This window comes from Maylandia zebra, linkage group LG13 (assembly GCF_041146795.1).
Source record: "Maylandia zebra isolate NMK-2024a linkage group LG13, Mzebra_GT3a, whole genome shotgun sequence".
NCBI lineage: Eukaryota > Metazoa > Chordata > Actinopteri > Cichliformes > Cichlidae > Maylandia > Maylandia zebra.
The window spans coordinates 22,066,224-22,092,046 of NC_135179.1; the positions used below are offsets into that span (position 1 = coordinate 22,066,224).

The 25,823-nt window shown below is 39.5% G+C and overlaps 1 protein-coding gene across 2 annotated transcripts; it reads left to right on the forward strand.

Moving 5' to 3' along the window:
• The first annotated feature begins 13,179 nt into the window (after window positions 1-13,179).
• fbxo11a (F-box protein 11a) lies at window positions 13,180-24,715 on the forward strand. Of its 2 annotated transcripts, none has more exons than XM_024804635.2 (22): window positions 13,180-13,562; window positions 15,459-15,583; window positions 15,690-15,771; window positions 16,857-17,001; window positions 18,084-18,213; window positions 18,828-18,911; window positions 19,029-19,161; window positions 19,248-19,354; window positions 19,489-19,600; window positions 19,847-19,953; window positions 20,991-21,128; window positions 21,348-21,565; window positions 21,659-21,839; window positions 21,942-22,064; window positions 22,287-22,372; window positions 22,506-22,582; window positions 22,692-22,835; window positions 23,005-23,115; window positions 23,241-23,348; window positions 23,429-23,537; window positions 23,628-23,726; window positions 24,356-24,715. In XM_024804635.2, the coding sequence occupies exons 1-22, from the start codon at window positions 13,469-13,471 to the stop codon at window positions 24,483-24,485; spliced, it is 2,643 nt and encodes an 880-aa protein (XP_024660403.1). In that variant the 5' UTR covers window positions 13,180-13,468; the 3' UTR covers window positions 24,486-24,715. The 2 variants fall into 2 exon arrangements, with proteins under 2 accessions (XP_024660403.1, XP_024660404.1); XM_024804636.2 differs by having other exon boundaries at window positions 16,860-17,001.
• The last annotated feature ends 1,108 nt before the right edge of the window (window positions 24,716-25,823 follow it).

The window sequence follows — 25,823 nt, forward strand, 5'->3', positions numbered from 1 at the left end:
ATATTTATATATCTATGTAGTTTTCAAAACCAGATTTATTGAATTAAAATGTGCCATTAACAGTGAAGCAGCAATGGGATTAATAATTAATTTGTTAAAGTGTGGGAGCGAAATGAAACCGGACGGGTCCCGCACAAGCACTGCCGCGTTATTCAGGCTGCACAAACACCTCGGGGCGGAGAGAGAGGATGTGTCACCACACCCAGCTTCATGACGATAGCGGACCCTCAATGGGGCCCCTCCTAGAGTAAACGATGATACAAGGAGCTAATGTGACCCGTGGATACACAACACACACATGCTGGGTAATGCTTGAGTATACAGACAAAGCAAAGAAAAGAATTTGGAAGAAGAAGAAAAAAGATAAGCATTTTATGTGCTTCTCTCCAGTGCAGAATCAAAGTGTTCCTCTGTGCATGTGTTAAAAGTCCATATTTGCACGAAGCTGCTGTGCTTATGTACATGCCTGTGCTTATGTACTTTAGCAGCCAAAAGTGTGCTTCAGGAAGCCCGGCAGCTCGGTTTTGTATCTCTGGCTATCTGGTGAGTGCAGCTTTACTGGCCAACTGACTTCACACCAAGCTGTAACTTTCACATAACGGTGATACCTTTACTCATTCCAGCCACTCTGTTTCATAAGCATACATGAGTAGCTCTCTGTGGAATGATCTAATAGCCTCTCTATTTTTATTTATTTATTTTAATGTGCATAAAGCCAACCTGCCATGCAGGAGAGCTGTCAGTATGCACTGCTTTCACCTAACAAGCACAAGATCACTTGTTTGATCCCGGAGGAGACCACAGATCCCTTTCAGGTTGCAACAGGAAAGGCAAATCAATTGTTTTAAAAAAATATCTGCCAAATCAAACATGCAGAGCTACCTGCTGTGGAAACCCCTTCTGAATAAGGGAGCAACCGAAAGTAGCTTGCACTCTCTTTTCTTCCTCTTCTTTAAACTGGACAAACAGGCTTGGTGGTGGCGTAACAGTGTTTTTGTGTCAAAATGAATACTTGTCTGACAGTAATGTGAGTCTTAATGTTTTTCAGTGTGTCGTTAATATATGGCACACACACACACACACACACACACACACACACACACACACACACACACACACACATATATATATATATGTATGCACACACACACACACACACACACACACACACACACACACACACACACACACACACACACACACACACACACAAAAGCTGGAGAACAGCATTTAATGCAAAAATTTCATTCATCCAGCAACAACAAAGGTGAAGTGATTTATCTGAATGTGATTATATTTATTCATTCATTCATTCATGCTTTGGAGTTTCTGCTCAGGTTACTGTGGCTTTGTTTTCTTGCGCACTGAGCTATTCTTAGGGCCGGTGAGCAGCATAGACTCTGCCCCATTTTTTTTCCCTTCCAGTACGACTCCTAGGGATGATGAAGTTGCAAAGCTAGCAAATGAGAGAGACGAGAACAAGATGCATTAATCACCACGGAAACAGCTGATTGAGGATGCCTTGAAAATACAGACCCATTAGTCTGTGTGCCTGCAATGGTGCTAATCTGATTGTATAACTGTTAGACTAAAACAACACGCTAGCCCGGACCACCGTCAGAGATTTCCATAACTGTACTGGACCATTTTCTGGACTATATAACAAGCGACTCAAGGAATTATCCTTTTTGTGAAAGGAAAGAATAACGCGCAAAAGTGGGAGAAAGAATTGGGAAAACGGTGGTAAGAGCAGGTGAGAATGGTGACAGTAAACAATTCATTTTGCATCAAAAGGAACAGCAGGATTACAGACTATGAGAGGAGTTCATGTGAGGCAGTAAAAGTGGTGCTGATGAAGGGATGAACAATGAGGAAGCAGCCTGTGATGAAGAGTGGTGGCCAAGCATGAATGAGGGTGCAGTGTGTCTTAGCAGCCAGCCCCATAGTGGCATAGTGGTCAGGAGGCCTGCTGCTTTAATGGTCCATAAATCTGTGTGGACTGGCTGGTCTGATGCCGCCCCTGTGAGACCTTCTCATGCGGAAAATGAATCACACCATTTTTAGGGATCGCAAGTGTGGAAGCTCTCACCCTCCCCTGCCCTACTGCCAGCGAGCCGATAAGAGCTGCTGCACACGCACAACACTCCATTTCAGCAGGTCTGGAGCTCATAAAACTCTATTAGTGACAACCTTTGTTTGTATGCCGCTCTTCATTCAATCTGCCGTCCTGCCTTTGTTGTTTTCTCCCTGTTTCCTTTTTTTTTTTTCTCATTACACCTAGTGTTGGTTTCTGGAGTGGGAACACAGATGCTGACACTTTAGCACACAGCCAGAAACGAGGTGTAAACTGTGAGGAGAAATCACATTCCAGAAGAAACTGCTTCCCTGTTACGAATGTCATCTCGATTTGCAATAATCCCTCCTTTTCAGCGCTTGTCTCGCTGTCCTATAAAAATAATAAAGTTTGCATATGCATTCAAAGTATTCAGGTTTCTGTGTTGTTCCTTTTTTTTTTCTATCAGCAGTGTGTCCTCACGTACATTTTCAGAATAGATGCTGCCATTTAATGTAAAAAAAAAAAGGATTCTGGGTTTCTTTGTGACATAAGGGACTGTGGTATTTCCAGAATATGCACCATTATGTGCAATTTGGTAGATTGTGCCTTGGACAGCTGAGCACATTGCAGAGTGAACAATGTAAAGTCTCTGTTCCTGCTCTTTTTAGAGGATTTAAAGCTACACTAACAGACACCCAGCTCCCTTTGCTAATTAGTTTGGACCTCGTTTGAAATGTGAAGTGAAAGGGTCATCAAGAGAATTATGATGCACATTAAAGCGAATGAGACGTGCAGATGCATGTGTACACACATGCGCAGAGGCGTGGCAGCATTTAATTTCCCTAGATAAGTATGGTCAAAGTGGTAACCGGTTAAACAGGTAGTATTTGCATACTTTCCAGGACAAGAAGGGAACTGCAACCGTCTGTGAAGCCCCAGAGGCCAGCAGCGGTGTGGGACCACGCAGCAGAAATCCTATCAGTCCAGACCTCATTGCTCTAAATGGAGCCAACCAGTCTTAATGAAGTAGACTGCACAAAGCAAGCACCACAGATAGTGTTGTTGTTTTTTTAAATCTTTTAGCATCACTCAATAAATATTCAGTGATTAAATTTAAGTGTTTGCAGCTCAAATTGTGTAAATTTAATTTGCAGACGGCTTCTGACTGTCAGCAGAGCAATCAGACGCGGTCAACTTGTTCCAAATGCAACACTTTCTTTGTTCTTCAGGTTTGTTTCCCTAGGGGTTCTCGCAGCTATTGCCTGCAGTTATCCTCAACTGAAGAGTGTGTTTGCCTACACAAGCCTTTGTTTGACAATCCTTTCTCCTAACCGGGTCTTATGAATTGTGTCAACAGTGTGCTGATTGTCCGTTATCTGTCAGCTGATAAGTGCCTCTTTTAATGCACAAGGCAATAAAATTCAACACGCGGGGCAGAGGAATGATCGTTTCAACAGTCAAACACATATGCTGTAATACTGTATTGAATCAGTCTATTTGTTCAGGTAAGACTGGGCAAATGCTTGTATGGACAGTCACAAATGTCCTAAATTTGTTCCAGTGGAGGATTAAGCATGCCAGCATGAACAAAGGACAGTAGATGAAATTTTATAACAGCTTAATGAAAAAAAAAATAGATTCAGGTCTTTAGTGAGACACGTCAGTGTAGATAGCTCCTGATTAAATGATTATAACTTGTTTTACTTGTTGATTTTAACAATCTATCCTTAGTAAACATAGTGTTGTGTATTTGTAATAAAGGCAAGTCTCTCAACTTCTAATCAGGATCATACATACACAATTCTAGGGTTTGTTACAGTGGATCATCTGCCTCCATCCCACCCTACCCCTGTCACACCAAACCTCTGCATGTCCTCCTTCACTACCCCCCACCCCTTATAAAACAGACTCCTAAACGTATGCACATAATTTCAGCAAAAAGTCTCTCTGCTCGTCTGAAATGGTTGCTTAAAGAATCAACCACACCCACAAAATCTGATAAACATCCTATACATTATAATTGGGTTGGGAACTAATGGCTTGCTTACAATGTCGCTCCAATCTTGCACGAAACAATGGTAGCACATTGTTACAGTTGGTGAAACGATGGTCAGATAAAGCCATGTGTGCACTCTATAAAGACTGGCGGTGATTTTGCCATGACAACTTTTTTTTAAAATTCGGGGGAGCTCAGGGAGTTTGTGATGAGAGCTAGGCTTTTTTCTTTTTTTTTAAAAGAAATTGTAGTAGTTTCAAAGTAATACAAGTCAAAACAGATTGTCAGTAAAGTCAGTAGTTTAAATTTGTCACTCTAATATAAAGCGATTGCATTCTTCTGTTTCAGTTATCCATCACATGATTATAGCTTTAGGCAGACAATCAGTCATTTGTAAGTCATTACACGGGATAGAGTGACAGCTCTTTCTCGAGCTTGACTGTGACAATATCATTTGTATATAACTGGCAGCTTAGTTGTCACCAAACACACAGTACTGAACTTTGGTCTTTCCCTTATTTCATTGCCTCCTTGCTATCTCTTTGCACTTTTAAGCACAGTAAAACGGCATGACTCCCTTATAAAGCTCTGCAAATTGCCCTGCTACAATACACCACATGCGAGGGCAATTAAATTAACCCATTGATCTCTGGCTGCTCTATTGCGGAGCTAAATTTTGTTATTCAGCCCTAATGACTGCTCCTCGAAGGCAAATGAACACTTGTAGTCAATTAACTGTGAAGCAAGAGGAGGATAAAGGGAAGACGGCCCACTCCTGACATGTCGTGTCCTACCAACAGTTTAAAATGGACTTGTGACGTCTGTAAAAACATTCAGCTACCGTAAACAACGGCACAACACAAAAAGCGTTGTTGTTTGACACTCCCTTATCTTTTCACTGCATCTGGTCCTCCCCGCCTTGCTTTGGTCACAAGTGCACTTTATCTTGTGGGACAATAGTGGTCTTGTGCCCAGCAGTGCTGTCTGGCACTGCCAGCTCCATAGTGGGCTATGACACGTATGAGGGATCACTCATGTCCTTCCAGCAGTGTGTGTTGTGTTTTCTCATGTATACAAGCTACAAGAAGCAATTCCACCTGCTGCTTAGCAACATGAATCAGACCCTGTTAAAAATCACATTTGTGTTCACACTCAGTTTCAAAACTTACCCAATAAAACAAAACAACAATAAATATGAAGTCTGAACTTCTATGAAACCACCTTTGGGTCTAAATAGATTTTACACTTCCAGTTCTCAAGAGAGCTGGTACGCTACAAGCTGCAAGCTAACATATGCTACAGTAACATAGCTCTATAGCTTAAATAAATGGATCAAAAGTCTGGGCAAAAGTGTCGAGCGATCCCCTCATTTCTTTATATTTTGTTCCCAAGGAGCCAGACTTACTTATAATTTGTAAAGTCTTCCAGGCTTTCTGAAGCTTTTTCAGTTATACAAAGAAGTCCAAAGCTTTGAATGTGTCAGCATGACAGTAATTCAGGGAAAGGAGGAATAGCAAGTTACACAAGAACTGGACTAAAAATCTGTGTCAACAGGTCTTATTTAGAATCCAAATTTGTAAGTTTTGATTCACATTGTTGTCAATATGTAGAGAATGTACAACAGTGGGTGTTTAAAGCCATCTATGAAGCATGGTGGAGGCTCTGTCATGGTTTGGACCTACATGATGTACAAATCTGACATAGAAAGTGATAGACAGAAAAAAACAACTAAATGTAAACCTCATATATGATGAAGAGATGAACATTTTGCCAGCAGTACAAATAAACAACAAATGTGGCCAAATTGACTTAACCACTGACATGCACTATCACATCCACTTTTATAAAGTGTTTGAAACCAGTTCAGACGAGCACATTTTGAATATTTGAGTTTATCTGTCGACTGAAAAGAAGGTTGGAAGCCACTGATTGTGTCCTTCCACTCTTGCCTCTGCAGTATACATTAAGAGAGAGTGTGACCTGATGCCTGAGGTGCAGCATATACCCCGCCTGGTCTTTGGGTAAGCCTGGTTGGGAGGCTGCGAGCGGGCGCACGGCTGTAGTGCAGAGAAAGTGGTGCAGTGGCTCTCTGTGCCTGGCTGAGCACTGGGTAATGAAGCGTGGCAGAGGAGAGAGGAAAGGAGCGTGTCTGGAGGCTAGGCATGGCCCTCGTGTTCCTATGCAACCAGGGCGGATGGCTAGGTGATGCAGGACCGCCTCTGTTCTGCTTACTTGTCATGCTGCTGCCACGCTTTCCTTCGTGCAATCTGGATAGTTGTGCTTTTCTCCCTCTTTTCCCCATCCTCCTTCTTTTCCGAGAAGGAGGATGTCAAGCATCCTTCCCCAATTCCCCGTGGACGATGTGCAAAATGGCTCACATCTAATGAAATAACATTAATTGTAGCAGATTCAAGTATCACCCTGCGATTTCAAGTCAAATATTAGTGAAACAACATTTCTATTCAATATTCAAGTGTTATATGAAATTATTTTATTTGTTCAAATTAGACTCTTGTCAGTTTCTCCTCTTCCCTGTTTGCAAGACAGCCAGCTGCACTTGCCCTTTCAATCAAAGGTCTTGTGAGAACAGATGTGTTATTGTTTCAGAGGTGGTGTCTTTGCTGAGATACTCCCCAGAGGAAATGTCTTCTCTCACCCCACCCTCCTCAGCCTTTATATATATAAGTTCATATTGTGCATCGATGATTCTGTGTCAGCTCTGTTACTGACTGGCTGTTCAGACTTTAGCCGCGCTATTCCCCAGTGTTGGCTGGCATAAGCTCCAGCCCCCTCACAGGGTGAACAGGTATAGTAAGGATGAATGGATTAACTTGCCCGTTCCTTAGAACACAACCAATGCCTTATTAAAACCTAGTTCATACATCATTAGCTTGACCTCCACTCAGCACCAAAGGGTTTGCCCAGAATGGGATTTGAGTACTTCTAACTAGTACAGAAAAGAAGGGAAGACTTTTGCCAAGCAGGCCCTGTAGATTTGTAAGATATAGGCTTAGGTAATTCAATATATATATTTCCCATCAGACTTCAGCTTTTACTGACCAGTGTATAAATGGTTGTGTGAGTGGTTGGGAATGAAATGAAAGAAAATGTCAGTTTTACCACTTCTCCCTATGCTCCACTAGAAGTGTGAAGCAGTATTTTCATTTCCTGCACACCATCCTTTCATGGTGGGACACCTTTCAGAAAGGATAATATTGATGAACTGGAAAGAGAGGACTGCTCTTCTACAAGACATTGGGTTGGATGACTCTTAACCTGTTAGACTTAGAGAGAGCAGACGAGTTATAAAAGTCTGGGATGGAGTAAGGACTTGCAGCTGGAACTGAGTGTTAACAAATCATTTTGTAAGTGCTTTACATACTTTTTGTTCAGTGGTTAAAAAGTCAAATTAAAAAAAATTAAAAAACAGGAAGCAGATAAGCACAAAACGGCAAGTGAATTGCTACAATGAATGAGCTTCATTGAAAAAAACCCCCAAAACAACAAAAAAAATTACAAAACTACAAATCTAATATGTTACCATCTATTGTGCAGTCACGTTTCCTGTGGGCAACAAGTGTGGATCTATTCTTAGCTGACGGCCCGGGCTTTAGCTCTTTCCGCTCCTGATTCTCATAGGTTGGACGGGACGAGGTGTGATTCAGTCATGCCAGGTCTGACTGTGTCAGCGTAGCCTGTGTCCAGCTGTAGAGACGGTGGGGCCCATCGACCATCTGTCCCCAACCAGCAGATAGAAGGCTCGGTCCCCAGAGCAGGGAGGAGGGGGCGGGGGGGTGCGTGCAGGATGAGGTCGGATGGGGGAATCAGCTTTGTGTTGCCATAAAGCTGTTTTTCCTCTCTCCTAGCAACGGGCTTCCATTTCCTTAGTTTTGGGCGGCGTGGTCCTGTTAGTTGGTGTGCACGGCCCCCTTGCTCACTCTCTCTCTCTGTCCTATTTATGGTAATGAGCCATCTGCCCTCTCTGTAACAGCCGCCCAAATAGATGGGAGGCTGGGGGGGAAAGGGAGGTGTGTGAGGGGTGGGTGGGGATCTCTGACAGACAGGAGTCTGAGACAAAGACGCTTATCCTGTTGTGTCTGCCTCTGCGCCTGCAGATGCCTTCAGACGTGGAGTGAGAATCAAGACAACATGTTCGGCGTGTTTTCAAGAGAGGCTGTGATGTGAAGAAGAGAGGTTATTTGAAACAAGGACTTAAACATAGACTAAGCAAGTGCACCTTATTGAGAAAATTACATAGTGAGACAGAGAGAGTGCTACCACCTGCAGGCTGGTTAAGTTGTTCAACAAAAAGAGCATTTGTAAAACCAGCACAGGGAGGACCTATATCTGATCACACATGCACACAACGTTGGCCCACGAGGTGAACATTGCACTAACCTACCTTCGCTGCAGGGCCCTATATGAATATGCCTCCACAACTTGGTGACACAGGAGAGTGGTGGGCACACCAGCTAATGTAGAGCTGCCCAGCATTCAATAGACCTCTGTTGCCACTGGATACTAGATTGGTTACCAAGCCAACACATGTGCCTCACTGTCCTATCTCCAGCAGATTAGTGTCAAAGAAGAACCAAAATCTTGATAGTTAGGCTATCCATGACTCCGGCTTAGGTGAAGTCATCTTTTTGTCTACATTTTCTTAAAGGACTGCTGATCCCGTATGAAAAATGGAAGTACAAAAATGCACTAAATGAAGATTATGTAAGACAGAGAGAAAAATGTTCCTTCTGGCCATAGCAACACAGAGTCCAAGCATTGTATCAACAGAAAACAACAGCAACTGCATAGTGAACACACAGGTAAACAGTTTGTCCTTTCAGACAAACTAATCAACTTAACTAAGCCTTCAAGTTGCAGATAGCTGCAGATTTATCAATAAATTACACAATTTTTTTTTTTTTACCACAGTAAGAACTTTCAGTAAATGGCACAACAGTTCCAATGTTCAAAAAACAAGAATCTCAGAGAGACTCCGTTCATGCGGTCGATCACCAGTAAACTCATCAGACAGATGATAAACATGCAGAGAAGTCAGAGAGCACAGCAGCAAGCCTTCACAAGTGGTCCTGGTGCTAAGTCAACACGAAACCAGACAGATGCACAAACAAGAAATACAGATACTGTAAATGCAGGCATTCTGAGGATGCTGCCACCTCCAGTTGTAGGGCAGACCCAGTTTTGCAGCTCAGTGTGACTCATTTTCTGTAGGTAGTTGATTAATCAGTGGAGAGGTATTCATTTAGAACAGCAGAAAAAATATGCTAATTAGAATGTTGTCACCTCAGGCACATATTGACATCCTACAAGCAAATGTTTACATAATCAACCCATTGAGCAGTGTGAAAAGACTATCAGAGAACACAATTCTTCTATATGACACAAACAACACCGTAGGCATGGTAGTGCTCTGAGGTAAAGTGCCTGAAAAGTAAATATATATACACATTTTCACAAACACCTGGGAAGTTTGTGGAAAAAGAAGAAGAAAAAAAATGTTAACAAGCAAAGCAGTGACAAAAAATGGAGACAAAAAGTAAGCGGACCATGGAGGCTTCCTGTGAGGCTAAATAGTGAATTCTCAAAGGTAGAGAAAATGAGACATCTAGTGGACAATCGAGCTACTGTGCAAGTTCGTTCGCTACACTCACAACCAAGGTTATGATAGTTAACTAAAATCAAAATTTAAAAAACATTTTAGTTAACGTATAATATATAAACTTTTGGAAGAGAAAAAAAACAGAAAAACAAAACGAACCTATAAAATATTTTGTGAAAATAGAATTAAAATAGAAAATAAAAAGCCTCAGTTCTAGTATCTGTTAGTTTGGTAAAAATTGTATTACAGTCTGCCTGATGAGGCATTGATGAACGTGTTTATTTAGACTCCTGATGTCTACAACAGAAGGAGAGTCAACTGCTTTCAAAAATACATGTACTGATTTTTCTAAATATTAACTTTCTTAACTGATACTAAACTGAATTTAAAAAAAAAATCTATATGAAAAAACAACAGAAATTAAAAAGAGCAAACTCCACCTTCATTCACAGAATGCATTCTGTCATATCATAAGATTTCACATGTACAACCTATAACTCTGGATTTTAGACAGCTATCAGTAAATTAAGATTATTCTCCTCTATCCATAATCTTATACTACGCATTTGGGCAACCACACATGTCACCATCTCTCGTAAATGTTAGAACTATAGGATTCAGAGTTTAGCAATTCCATAATCCCTGATTCCTGTGTTTCAAGGCTTCTTGCTGGATTTTCCTGTGGGTATAGGATCATAATTCACTACAGCTTTTTGGACAGATGGTCTCGCAATTCATGACTCACTGACCCTCAGGTAGCAAAGCGCAGCCACTCTATAGCTACTCTAGCCAACCATGGCTAAGCACCATGTGGACACCTGCATTTTGACAGCTTCATGTACAGCCTGGGGTTAATTTTTAGAGATCTTAAATGAATGTGCTAGATAAACACATGTATTGTTTTTGTGTCTTCAAACTGTCTGCCAAATTTACATTTCATTTTACATTTTAATTAGAGGCAGATTTTATGTCAACTAAAAGGTGAAAGATAAAAAAGGAGCAGAGTGCAAAATCCATTAATTGCAAATCTTACACTTTGATTTTTGAGCGATTTAAATGGAAAAAAACATTCAATCCATTGCTTTGTCAACTGTGTTATGTCTCCTCTGACAAATGTTGTGTCAGAGGAGACATTAATGAGATACTGCACATTTGAAAATAAAAAAGGTTCTTCAAAGGTTTTAGTTTATTCACCAAAAACATGACGTTTGAGCGTGATAGTGGATTTTCAGGCCAGGGAAGTCCAGTATTACAGTTCAACAAACATTTAAAAGGTCCACACGTAACACAGCTGAGAGGAGCTGCGCTAAGCTGCACAACTGACAGGCTCAATAACAGAGAAAAGGAAACCTTTATTTTGAATAAAAACATTTTATTTTCTCTTCGTATTGCTACAAATATGAAGCCCTTCTCTGGGGATCAGCATCAAACCAAGTCCTGTACTAGCAAACATAAAACACTCTTTAAGAATAGCATGTGAAAGACTGAATGACTTAAAGGAGCATGTTGCAGCCTTACTTGATATGAATCAAATTACACAAATCCCAGCAGAAACCCATATTTTAAAACCACTGAATCAAATCAAAAATGATTGTTGCTTTGTTAATATGACCGTTGGTGAGAAAATTGATGTTGAAAAATTATGGATTGCTCCTCTAATGAGCGCACATTAAAATATTTATTCACTATAATGTATACTGTACTTAGAAAATGTAATAGTGTTTAGATCAGTTACGTTAATCCCTTCTAAATCTGAATCCCATGCATTTATGTAATTGTGATGTAATTGCACTTTTTCATATTTCACTATGTAACTGCAGAACAATAATAATAATTTAATGATTATTGATAATAATTGTTTTGCCAGTGAGCTATGCATATGACAAAGATTTCTTGGACACACACACAAAATGAAAAATTTTCTGTATGTTAATGAGTCAATTTAGTTTATCTGAAGACAAAAACGTGATCTTTAGCAATTTGTACAGCACAAAAAAAGTGTAAATGTAAAATTAATCACTGACTGAACCTGTGAACATGCCCTTGACTGAAATCTGGAGATTCTTCTAAATACACCATAAGACTCAATCATTGAGAAAGTTGTTTTTTGACCTTGACAATATGAGATCAAACACTTCACAACGGAAAAGAATTAGGAGCCTAATCTGAAAAACTTTTACCTTTGTCATACAAGCGAATACAAGGTTGTATTTTGCATTGTTTATTTTATGTATACATTTATTAATAGGAAACGTTTGTGTTTTGTCGTCCAAATGTGTTGCAAACGTGACACATTTAAACACATATTTTTTAAACACAAGTCATAGCAGCCCTCTGGTATTGCTGAATAGCACCACCAACAGACAAATAGCCAGGTTTTAATTTGGCATGGTATGTCAGTTTATTTGTACCTGCAGTGGCAAAACATGCAAAACTTCAAATGTAGAAAAAAATGTCCATAGTTCTGATTCTGTATTACTATTATACAACATAGATTATGTTGCTGCTAAAGGCTACTATTGTCTTATTTAACCTAGTCTTTCCTCAGACCAATTATAAAGTGTAAGTCAAGCTTCCTGTTACAATAAAATAAAATATGGATTACACAAAGTGTGAAAGGTTTATCTGACAAGTGAGTAACTGACTTCTGAGGTAACAAGATTTATTAATCCTGGTAAACTCAACAAACACTCTGTAAAGGCTTCACTTTGTCCTCTCCTTTGTTTACAGAAGACCTCATTAGCAGAAGTCCAACTTTCATTATTTAGTTTACAAATAAAAATCAACAGATGTTGATAAGCTGAGGAACACTGGTTTCAGGACCGGTTCAAAAGATGTGGGCTACCGATGTTTACAATCTGAATCCCTGCAGGAGTTTGTGCTTTTAATGTTAAGCTCAGTTTATTCATGAGGTAAATAAATAATAATGATGAGAGGCTTTATTAATCCACGTGCAGAAATTATCTTCTTACTTGAGCAATTATATTCGTTGCCTTTTATGTAGTCTATGTCAGGTGGTCAACTCTATCATAATATAACCAGTGCTATGATCTGCCTTATTGGGTATTGTATATAGTATATTATTTTATTCTATTCTGTACAGCTGTGTACTGTATTTATTCTTATTGTATTCTAATTTTTGCGTCATAACTTTTGCACTGTCCACTTCCTGCTGTGACAAAACAAATTTCCCACGTGTGGGACTAATAAAGGTTATCTTATCTTATCTTATCTTATCTTATCTTATTTTGAGTAAATGATACTTGTAATTCAAATCAAATCAAAATCAAATCAAATCAATTTTATTGTCACATCACATGTGCAGGTACATTGGTACAGCACATGCGAGTGAAATTAATTATTGTATTTAGTACAATATGTCGCAAATGTAGACTTTAACTACACTACCCACATCAAGAGGTTGGCTGTTTCTCACAACAGACTCTCACATGATAGACGCTCCAAAGGCTGGGCTCTAAAGGGCTAAAGTAACACTGTTAAATAGACCGCCTTGAACGAGGAAGGCGACGTGATGGCGAGAGGTCCTCCCATGTGATGTGACTGAGGCCTGACGGACTGTACCCGTCTGTTATGGCTCCTCCTGCTACAGTAGAACGGGGCTAGACGTAATACCAGTGCGGGGAAACGGGAGTTAACACACCGCGATACGTTTCTCGGAAGCCTCGGCTAAAGATGGCAGATTGTGCAATGCTGACGAAAAAGACATAGACGGTGTCCTCGGCGTTGCCTCTTCTGCTGTGAAGGCTTCGATATTTCCTCAAGATTACCAACACCCCAAATGAACTCCGTCAGAGCAAGTAACGTTAGCAGAAGACCTAGGCGAGTATCGAGGCCGCGCCCGGTGCAGCCGGAGAGGAACCACCAGGAAAGAGGTAACGCTAGCTCAGCGAGTGTTAGCATTACTGGAGTGAATTATAGCAGGTTTTGAGGTTGAATTGCGTGTTTTGTTTTTTGGGCAGTTAGGCCTGTCGTTTGTTTGTTGTTTATATGCGCGCACATTAAGGTAAAGTTGGTTGCTGTGAATGTAAGAGCGATCACCAAGGGTCGCTATGCAGCCAGGAAACACCGATGCTTTTGTGTTAGTAGTTAGCATTCAGGCCGCGCTTTGTTTTGCTAGATTTTTTTTTCTCCGAGTCGGCCTTTCTTTTGCTTTTCTCACCTCGCGCTGGTGTTTAGCTGTGTTTTGTGTTATGTGAGATTCGATTAATATAGAAAATGACATGTGATAAACATCGGTTTGCTGGTTCTATGGGTAACAAACGCAGGGGAGGAGACATAAAGTGGTTTTGCCAGTTGTCGTAGCATGCTAATTTAACCTAGCCTGTGCTAGTTTAGCTGTTATTATTAGCCTGTTTGGCTAGCTGTCTGCGTCCTGTCGTTCTAAAAACTTCATGTCCATTATAACAGTAACATGGCATTGCGAGATAGGTTAGTAGTTAATACTATTTCGTTTATTTGGCCTAGTCACATTATGTTTTAGTTGTTACAGTAGCACTGTCTAACAGACGGTGTAACACCAGCGATTTTTTTTTTTCCAAAATAAACATTTCCTTGCAAAGGATGCTATTTAATCACAATTGCTATGCCTGAAAGAGCTATAGTAAAGACCCGGTCGGTCTTGAGGGACACCAATAAGCCACATTAATGGTTTGTTTTTTAATCTGATTTACAGTTGGACTAATCTCATATTGTGATGTTTGAGCTCACAGCATCAATTGGCAGTTAACCTAAGATGTGCTGGATGTGTTAATGTTTACAAAATAGAGCATCATAAACTAAACCGTCATGTTCATCTTAATAAAAATAACTTATTAGATTACTTGACTTCATCTCTATTTCTCAGTTAATTTATTCATGGCCACAATTGCAGTGTAGCTCAGTTGTGATTTCATGGCAGTAGATGAATTGGGCAAGGCATAGTAGATAACAGATACCCAACAGCCGCTTTGCCTATTCCACATGATAGTGTCTGTTATGTTTTAGTTAAACGAGTCAGCAGAACCTATGCTTTTTGTCAGTTTTGCAGCTTTATATGAGAGCATGCTTTTTCTGCTGCAGGGTCTAACAGACTGTTTGTAGTGGTTACAGGCCTAGTAGCCAGTGAGAGTTATCCTTGAAACCAGAGCAACAAGCAGTGATTTGGGGTAGCTATCAACTCATCATACCTTGGTGAATAGGCTTATAAACATACTGTGTGTCTCGTTTAGCTGAGGGTTCATATTCTGATTAGTTCAATTTTCCAATTATTTGAATCTCCTGTTGATAGGATTTGTAATCACCTTGTTCTTCACACACCAGGTAATAGTCAAACAACCTTTTTTACTGGCTTTTGTCCTGTGAGGTAAATGCTGTAAAGGAAGCTGAATCTGTGCTGTTGTTCTTTTTTTAAACAATGAATTAAAGTTGTGAAGTCATGCCTGTTGTTCAACCAAATGTTCAACACATGCATGCAAATTAATGTCTGTATTTACAGATAAAGACACATGCTTCAGGGGTTTAAAGCAGAGAAAGCTACACCACATAGGTTAATTAAATGCATGCAGAGTGAAAAGGAAAAAGATTATGCTGTTCTTTGGTTTCTTTTGGTCTTTGGTTTCTTTTGGTCTTTGGTTTCTTTGGACAGTCAGTTTAAACTAGTTTTCCTAATGAGCATACTAAAATGTTACACCGAAAAATCTGTTGAAAACACATCAACACAGGTTTCTGTTGTATTGGTTTAATATGTTGAGCTGTAAATAATCATTGGTTTTATCTTCCACCTTTTCCAGATGAGGACGTTCCTGCAGATATGGTTGCAGAAGAATCCGGTCCTGGAGCCCAGAATAGTCCATACCAACTTAGAAGAAAGTCTCTACCCAAGAGAACAGTGTGTCCGACAAAGCCAAGCATGGAGGTACGTCTGTTAGGAATTTTGGAGATGGATAACTGCCTAAAGGATGTTAATTTAATTTTGAGGCACATAACATTTCTAAATATTTTCTACGACTTTTTAAATACAGGGTGCTTCCACTTCAACCACAGAAAACTTTGGACACCGACCTAAGCGTCCCAGAGTTTCTGGAAAGTGTCAAGATTTACCAGGTAAGTAAGAAGACATTTTTTGACTTGCATGTTCAAAATTTTGTTCCCTGCAGCTTGTGAGGGTTAATTGTGCAAGCAGTTGGAGATAGCAATGAGAAGAACAAGTTATAACTCATTTAGTCTGTTAGTCTGTCTTGTTGGGTAGTAGTGTGCAGTTGTATGTCATACAGAGTGTCATATTTCTTTTTACTAAATCTTTTATGTTATGATTATATCTTTTCTTGGGGGTTTGAAACGTTATGAGTACCAGAGGCCTATGTGGTACACAGACTTGTTATGGCATAGTTATATGGGTCTTATGTCATCTCTAGCTTAATTTAAAAATAATATATGACAAGAAACTATGGTATAAACTTTAGTGAACCGATGGCAGTTACTCATGTTTTGGTGGATTTAACATGACAGTTTTATTCTTCAGTCCATCCTAGCTATTCTTATGATTGGCAATTTTGGGGGAAATGACTGTGTTATAGTATAAAGATGTTTTAGAGTAATCTCTCTAAAAATGTCTTTGCTAAAATTGTGAAGCAACTCCATAAATTTGTCATTTGGAAAGTATAAAGTCTGTTATTTGTGGTGTATGGTGTCTTTTTTTATATAATGTTGCTCCAGCCAAAGCATCCCAAATAAATGCTTGCCTTGTTAGATGGCATTTGGTTCTGCCTTTACAATTGTCAGAATGTCTTTATGTTGTGCATACTGTTGTTCTACATGATCTGTGTTTAAAACTAAACGTACTTCTAGGTCATCGACAGTCTCCGAACAACGGTGACTGCTACTGAGCAGATCATCTTAGAAGCTGAGCTGATACCTTTTTAAAAAATGGATTATTTATGTGTACAATTGACAGAGAAGTAAAATGACAAAAAGATCAAATTTCTAAGCTGGCAAAAAGCTCAACATTGTTTTTATTATGAGAAAGCCATGGCCCATTATCTTTTGTTTCATGAAAAAAAAATATTGTTATGCAGATGAATATGCTGTGTCTATGAGTTAAACTATAGCCCAAAAACTGAGGATTGACTTTGTGTGGAATTGGAAAATCATTACATGCATGTCTAATTCAGTGATCGTCTTTCTCCCAGCAGCTCCAGCAGAGCAATATTTGCAAGAGAAGCTTCCAGATGAGGTGGTGCTAAAGATCTTCTCATACCTGTTGGAGCAGGACCTGTGCCGTGCAGCATGTGTGTGCAAACGCTTCAGTGAGCTGGCCAATGACCCTATCCTCTGGTGAGACATGACAAAATGACAAAACATCCTATTGTGCCCCCCCCCCCCCCCCCCCCCCCCCCTTTTTTTTTTTTTTTTTTACGGTTATTTTAATATGGTAAAATACCCTTTTTCTATAGCCATTAGCCTTTACTAACTTTAAATTAGAGTTTGTTAATGTGGTTAATCTAAATTTGAATTGTTGATTACATGTTAAGAATACAACAGAAACCAGATATTATTGTTGATTTAACAGCAACAGAAATCTCATTTTATGTTGTGAGCAAGCCATCTTTAATAATTAGATGTGTGGGTGTGTGTCACTGCTTTACTTTTCTTTAGAACAAATGTAATTCAGACTTAGTCGATTTGTTGCGGTACATACACTGTTGAGCTTGAAGTCATTGGGATGAGCACTTTAGCTTAATATTGTCCTCCCACGCGTCATTGGAACAATTTATTTTTTAATCGATACAGCGTCGTTTCATTTCATGATGCCACGTGAACCATTCACCTTTGAGTGGATGGATTCAGAAGTGTGGACACGATTTACCAAAAAATCTGGATTGCAGTTTGCGGCCTGTGTTGTTGAATCATTGCAGCTAAATGTTGGCAACCAGCACCAGCCATGTATTTTGCTGACACACTGTTCTCTTCTGCCACAAATGACTTCAATAACCCACTCATGCTGTAAGCTGCAGTCTATTCAGAACAAGCACTTTTTGAGCACCCACTGCATTAGTTTGTCTTCAATGCCTCAATAAAATATAAATGTGTATATATATACACACACATGCATGCATACACTTTATAATTGTTTCTGTGGTTCTTCATTGAGTCTTGGGTGCTGGCTCATCATTACTAGTGTGCAGAAGGACAGTAGTCTGTATTAATACTACTAATAATAACAAATGAAATGGAGCCCAGCCACCATATAATGTTGCAGCCTTTTTGCTAGTGGGCCAGTGTGTCAACAATTATATTGTGGACGTGACTTTTTTAAAAACGTGTTCATCACATTTTTGCCAAACAATGACTTCTGTATTGTAAGGAATTCTGACAAATCGAAGGATGTAAACTCCTGGTATGCCTTCACATTTCAGGAAGAGGCTGTACATGGAGGTTTTTGAATACACGCGACCCATGATGCACCCCGAGGCAGGGAAATTCTACCAGATAAACCCAGAAGAATATGAGCAGCCAAACCCGTGGAAGGAAAGTTTTCAGCAGTTGGTATGGAAACTACTGACATACAATGTAGTAGCATTGGTTTCAGACTAAAGTGACCTAAATAATGTTTACAGAGCTTCAGTCCTAAATGAAGCAGGCCATGAAAAACACATTATCTAAAATGCTTTAAGAAATACTTTTACAATAAAACCTTTTTAATCATTGAAATATTAATCAGAAAATTGAAGGGAATCAGGTGGGGCCATTTGGGTAGAACCTTCTTATACATGTAATCCAATTTTTATATAGTAGTGCATTATTGAGCAACTTTAAAGGCAGTGTTGAGACAGAAACTAGGTCATTGTTGAATCTTTGACTGATTCTTCTGTGACCTTTTTGCTAATGTAAATTCTACCAGTGTGGACATAGCTGAAGTCACAAAGTGACATTCAGTATTGAAATAAAAGCGTAGAAGAGGATGTTTTTTTTAAGATGGAAATAGTGTTTACAATTATTTTCTCTGTAATACACTGATCTTAAGTATTTTCTTTTCCCTTCAGCAAAATTGTCTCTTTTCCCTTTGTTCCTCCATATTTTTCATTACACAATCCTTTTGTAATTGTTCACTTCTTCCACATATGAATAATAGTAGTGTTTCTTCCCCTTTTTTCCCCCAGTATAAAGGCGCACATGTAAAACCAGGCTTTGCAGAACACTTTTACAGTAATCCTGCCAGATACAAAGGAAGAGATAACATGTTTGTAAGTGTAATTATTACATACTTTAAAAAAACAAACAAACAAATCTTCCACTTTAATGTTGCGGTCATTCATCTGACCTGTTCTCTTTTCTTACTTTTTTCTTTTCCCTTCCCCCAGTACTATGACACCATTGAAGATGCTCTTGGAGGGGGTCAGGAGCCTCACTTTGACGGCCTGATATTTGTCCACTCTGGTATTTACACAGACGAATGGATCTACATCGAGTCGCCTATCACAATGATCGGGGCTGGTAAGTGCGTTTGTAGTCATGGTTACGGTTTCAGTGCACCCTTGTTTAGTCTGGTCTCTAATTAAACCAGTCTGGCCTTTTTGCAGCTCCTGGAAAAGTAGCAGAGAAAGTTATCATTGAGAATACCAGAGATTCTACGTTTGTATTCATGGAAGGCTCAGAAGATGCTTATGTTGGATACATGACCATTAGGGTAAGATGACTCTGATATTTCTTTCCTCACATATACAGTAAATGTTTCCTTTTTCCCCATGTTGTATGTATGTTAGTCCTGTTTTAGCTACTGTTGTCAGTCACATTCAACATTAACAGTTCTCTCTCCTGCAGTTTAATCCTGATGATAAATCCGCCCAGCACCACAATGCACACCATTGCTTGGAGATTACAGTCAATTGCAGCCCCATCATTGACCACTGCATCATACGCAGCACGTGCACAGGTAATTTTGTTTAGATCTGACTTTTCGGGCCTTCAGAGGGGTCAGTGGGAGCATTTGGCAGAAACTAAAGTTGTTTTTGGTTCCTCATAAGATAAAATGGCTGAGAATTACCGAGGTCTTGTGTTTATGTGTTTGTGATGAAGTGTTATTTTCTTTTTTTTTCCATGATGGCGCACAGATTGTTTTCGTTGCTTGTTTTGACAGGTAGATTTGTGGACTAATATATCATTGTCGTGCTTGTTTCAGTGGGGTCAGCAGTGTGTGTCAGTGGTCAGGGTGCTTGTCCCACAATCAAGCACTGCAACATCAGTGACTGCGAAAATGTTGGTCTTTACATCACTGACCATGCACAGGTAATGCACACCTGTTTTTCATGTTATTTAAATATAGAACTCAAATGCATATGTCAGCTTCTGCTGAGCGTGTCCAGCAGTCTCACATCTTCTGAATACCATCACAAGTCTAAGTCCAGTCTACAGACATCAGTCTTTTATCTATAAGGTTAAGGAAAAATGGAAACTAATCAGCAGACTTACAGCTGACCTATTATTTTGTTTGTTGCTATTTTCTGTCATGTGAATAATGTTACAGTGCTAAAAGTTAGTATTAAACATGTCCAAATAATCATACATGTATTTGTGATGAGTGAGTCATTCAGCAAGGCGAGAGTTCAGGCCTTAGACCCAGTTTCTAGTGTTTGTTTGCTTGTTTTTCTGATTGTGTGGTTCTGGTCATCTGCAGGAGGCAAAGCACACCAATAGAATCAAATTAGTCTCCTTGGAGAATGAATGAACACATTCTTGCCAAACTGTCTCCTTGAGTAGCATTGAAAGCATATAATTGCATACAAATAACTGACAGGGCAGGGAGATTTATAGTTGTTTGGTTTATGCACAATAACACTTAACTTGCTACATTAACTTTGGTGTTTCCTACCAGCAAATGATTTACACGTACATCTGTTGACAGGAAAAAAACAAAAGAAAAATATTATACATCTTGTGAGTGAAAGAGTACATTCACCTTTATGTCACTTAGAAAGTAGGTAACTGGAATGACCAAAGAATTCTTGCTGTATTGCTGCAGATGTTTAGGTTGACAGGATTGGTTGGAAAAGCTGCTATTTTTAATCAAGAACTATAATTGTGTTATTTAGATTTGCCATTTGTTTTCAGAGCCTTACACCAGTGCTCCTTTTATTCTGATCAATTTTGCCAAAGCTGTGTTTTCAAACCAGTGATGTAGCTTTTCAGGAAGAACTTCCCATTAGAAGAAGCTGGCCATTGATAAGACAAAGGCAAAAAAGGATAAACTGTGGTTTTATATAAAGCATCAGGCCCAGCTGGGGACGAGTAGGTTTATTTTAAATGCAGTTCTTCATGTCGTTCAGGGAATCTATGAAGACAACGAGATTTCAAACAACGCTCTGGCTGGGATCTGGGTGAAAAACCACGGCAACCCAATCATCAGACGGAATCACATCCACCACGGCAGAGACGTGGGAGTTTTTACATTTGACCACGGCATGGTGAGATCCACTTTACTGATGGTTTTATGTTGTGTATGTTTGTCAGCCACTAAATTGTATGAGAAGAAATTCAAATGTACAATATGTAGTACCCAAATAACACTAATGCAGATAAACTAGGTGAAAAACATAAAACAACATGATGATGGTGCACTTATACATATAAGCTAAAAACCACTTTGATGGACTTATAATAGGTTTGTCATTCTCTGTTTCCAGGGTTACTTTGAGAGCTGTAACATCCATAGGAACCGTATAGCCGGCTTTGAGGTGAAGGCATACGCCAATCCGACAGTGGTTCGTTGTGAGATCCATCATGGTCAGACAGGAGGAATCTACGTGCATGAAAAGGGTCGCGGCCAGTTCATTGAAAACAAGATCTTTGCGAATAACTTTGCAGGCGTGTGGATCACTTCCAACAGTGACCCCACAATACGGTCAGTATGAACTGAAAGTCTTGAGCTCAAATCAGGTCAGCATTCAAATCTATCCAATTATTCAGGTTCTCAAATTTGTTCTGTCCAAAACAGGGGCAATGCCATTTTTAATGGTAACCAAGGTGGAGTTTATATTTTTGGTGATGGCCGAGGCCTCATTGAAGGAAACGACATCTATGGTAACGCCTTGGCAGGAATCCAGATCAGGACAAATAGCTGCCCTATTGTCAGGCACAACAAGATTCATGATGGCCAACATGGAGGAATATATGTGGTAAATATTTCTAAAAATATTGTTTTGCATATTTAAGGGTTTTTCATTCCAGGTTTCTTATTTTTATTATGAGGTGAAACCGTTTGTTTCTGTGCCATGCAGCATGAAAAAGGACAAGGAGTCATTGAGGAGAATGAGGTGTACAGCAACACACTGGCAGGAGTGTGGGTTACAACGGGCAGTACGCCAGTGCTGAGGAGGAACAGGATACACAGCGGGAAGCAGGTCAGATCACAGGCTAGTTAGTACACCTAGAGGGATGTATATTGTTCATCTGATCATAATGGTCATAATTCTGATGTCATGAGATCACAAAGTTCCATCTAAGACCAACTTGATATCCTGTGAATTAAAAGAAGATGGATAAAGGAATAAACCATATTTATGTACAAGCACATTATGAATCACTAAATTAAAGCCAATATATTTTCATTGCCATTTTAACAGGTTGGAGTTTACTTCTATGACAATGGCCACGGTGTGCTTGAAGACAATGATATCTACAATCACATGTACTCTGGAGTTCAAATAAGGTTTGTGTAACATGACAAATAATAACAAGTAACATAAGCAAGATTCACCTGAGCAATGTCCTGATGTTAGGGTGGTCTGGTAGAGTGGTATTGAAGCAGCTGCTCACTTTTCCATTGTGTCCTCCCTCCCCAGGACGGGCAGCAATCCTAAGATCAGACGGAACAAGATCTGGGGAGGCCAGAATGGCGGCATTTTGGTTTACAACTCAGGTGAGAAGAAGAGATTTTTCTGTCTTATTGTTCTCTTTATTGCCATAGTTAATATACTGTTTAAACAATATTGCCTCAATAACAAAACATCCATGTATATGTTCTCTAGGCTTAGGTTTCATCGAGGACAATGAGATCTTTGACAATGCAATGGCAGGTGTGTGGATAAAGACAGACAGCAACCCCACTCTGCGGAGGAATAAAATCCACGACGGTAGAGATGGCGGGATCTGTATATTCAACGGAGGAAGAGGTAACCGATTCATTACAGAAAGGAAGTGGAGTAAATATTCAAGTGGTTAAAAGTAGTGTAGATCTAATTTGGCTTTATAATATTAGGAAATTCAGACCTAAATTAATGTAATCCTATCTTTTGGTATGTTAGTGAATTGTCAGATTAAAAGTCCATTTTCTGTTATTAGGTTTACTAGAGGAGAATGACATTTTCAGAAATGCCCAAGCGGGGGTCCTCATTAGCACCAACAGTCACCCAGTACTGCGGAAAAACAGGATATTTGATGGCTTCGCTGCAGGTGGGTAATGCATGCACGCTAGCTTTAATAGCTCATGATGAGATGCTTGAATTTAATTATTGTGGACTTTCAACATCGCTGTGTCTTTGTAAATTGATTATTCTTATTTGTTTATGTAAAACTAGGTATTGAAATCACCAACCATGCCACGGCGACTCTAGAGGGCAATCAGATCTTCAACAATCGTTTTGGGGGGTTGTTTCTTGCGTCTGGTGTCAATGTTACAATGAAAGGTACATTATTAGTGGCAAAGATTTTTAAATATTATTGAATAAAAATGCAGAAATTTCATACAAATTTCCGTTTCCTCCAGATAATAAAATATTGAACAATCAAGATGCCATTGAAAAAGCTGTGAGCAGAGGTCAGTGCCTGTACAAGATTTCAAGTTACACCAGCTACCCAATGCACGATTTTTACAGGTAAACTTTTTTTCACCTCTCGCACTCAAAAATAACCTCAGCTATTTTTGTTTGTGATTGTTAAAAAAAACACACCTTGGGTTTCCATAGGTGTCACACTTGTAACACAACAGACCGCAACGCCATTTGCGTGAATTGTATCAAGAAGTGTCACCAAGGACATGATGTAGAGTTCATCAGACACGATAGGTAAGTCTGACTGATGCATGCTAGTAAACAGAACAAACTAAATACACCCTGGATGTAAATGGATGACAGACTGGCTTGTTGGTGCCTTCCTTTGAGGCTCCCCACTTTAGACCAGAGTGAAAGTGCAGAAGCAGAACACAGCATTCACAAAACAAGGAATTAAGAATTGCTGCTCTTTCTTTCTCCCTGCATGGCGCACACACAGCAGTGTTTCTCATGATGGTGGATATCAATAAGCTGCAGCAGATCACTGCTGTTTCAGTGTATTTTATAATGCAAGCTTGGCTTAACCTGCCACATCTTTATTTGCTGATGTAGAGATACCATCTCCGAGACAAATAGCTTGCTGCTAAGTGCACTGATAATTAATTCAAATAAGCAAATTTTGGCTAAGATACAGACAGTGGTAGGAGGAATTGAATGAAGAGAAACAAAACTAGTCAGTCTGCCTGATGGTAAAGAGAATAATGTGCATGCTCGCTTATAAGAAGCTTGGGGTCTGATTACACTGTTTAATTTTTTACTAGTCACAGATGTATAAAGGCATATTAAATGCAATATAATGTACTCTCTTCTCTGTTTTCGGGGACCAAACATAATTAATTTTTCTCCTCCGTCTCTGCCTACAGATTCTTCTGTGACTGTGGTGCTGGGACGCTGTCAAATCCTTGCACGTTAGCAGGAGAGCCGACACATGACACAGACACTCTGTATGACTCAGCTCCCCCTATAGAGTCCAATACACTGCAGCACAACTGAGCTCAAGTTCCGAGGTTCTGCGCTTCAGCAGTAATGGACGTATAAGACACTTTAAGTTGTGCCGTGGAAGAGCAATTCCAAACTAAAACACAGATTCACTTTGGCAAAAATATACAGTGACTTTAAAAAGTAAAACAAAAAAAGACTTGTGACTCGGATATTCTAAAAGGAGACATTTAGAAAAAGGTGATTATGGATGCCTCACATTTTCTTTTCCTTACATTTTTTTTTTAACAAAAGATGACATCAGTGGGACAGAGCAGAAGAGCAACTGATTCGGGATTTGTAGGTCTGTTGATTTGGTCAAGTAAATGATGCCGGTGAGAGTTGGACAAAATCCACCGAGGCTTATCTGCTTTTGGGAAGCGGATGAATGAGATACTGCAGTGTACAGATCCAACATGGAGAGTCAGTCAGAAGAGGCTACAGCTCGTCTCATGAAAAGGCAAAAGCCCCCAAATACAACAATGCTTCCATCACTGGGCAACCGACGTGCTCGTATGATATGTACGGGAAAAACGACCTAGCACTTCAGCATTTTTTTTTTCTTCTTCAAGACAACTGTTGAGATTTGATTTTAATGCTTTTTTTTTTGTGTAGTTTTGTATTTTCATGCAAAAATCTTACTGTACTTGAATGTCTTTATTTTATTAAATGTGTTTTAATTTTTTTTTTTTGTTATTATACCCTAGGATTGCTGTAATTATACTCATGTCGCAGTATCTAACTTCTTTCTGTGAAAGAGATCAGAGACAAGAGAGGAAAACACTAAACACTTTCTCCAGCAATGTTGACTCCTTTACACTTGCAATACAGAAAAATTAGATGTGTAATTGTGCTTTCACAAGACTTGTATATCTTCTTGTGTTTGTTGATGATATTCCAGTCTGCTTTACATGATCTATGCATATTTTTTGGTTTAGTATCTGTTGGCCTGTCACAATTACTTAAATTAAAGACCAGGCAGTACAGATTTACATGCAACTGCATCTTGATTGGAAATTAACCCATGATAAGCTAATTAATACAGGTTTCTTTTTAATAATCTCCGGCCCTGGTCAGAATTTGACAATAAATGACCTGATGCCATTTAGTCTGTTACTTTGTGAATCGATCTCAGTTCAGTAGGTAATCCTGACACAGGTGTCATTTTCACTACCATCGCAGGCACGGATGCTGTTTAACAGCCCATTAGGATACAAATTCTGGCTTCCTTTGTCCTCCAAATGAAAGAGCACTCTTATGAAAGCATAAGTTTTGATGTGTTTTTCCATTGCCAATGTTGCTGGAGAATTTAAAGAGGCTTTTACTCTACTGAAGCTGAGACAAGTATCTATA

Bases quoted from the DNA above. Each gene is read 5' to 3' on its own strand.
- fbxo11a (XM_024804635.2), top strand. From the start codon at position 13,469: ATGAACTCCGTCAGAGCAAGTAACGTTAGCAGAAGACCTAGGCGAGTA. The intron at 13,563-15,458 runs GTAACGCTAGCT...CACCTTTTCCAG, and splicing joins GAGGAACCACCAGGAAAGAG to ATGAGGACGTTCCTGCAGAT. The intron at 19,355-19,488 runs GTAAGATGACTC...TCTCTCCTGCAG, and splicing joins TTGGATACATGACCATTAGG to TTTAATCCTGATGATAAATC.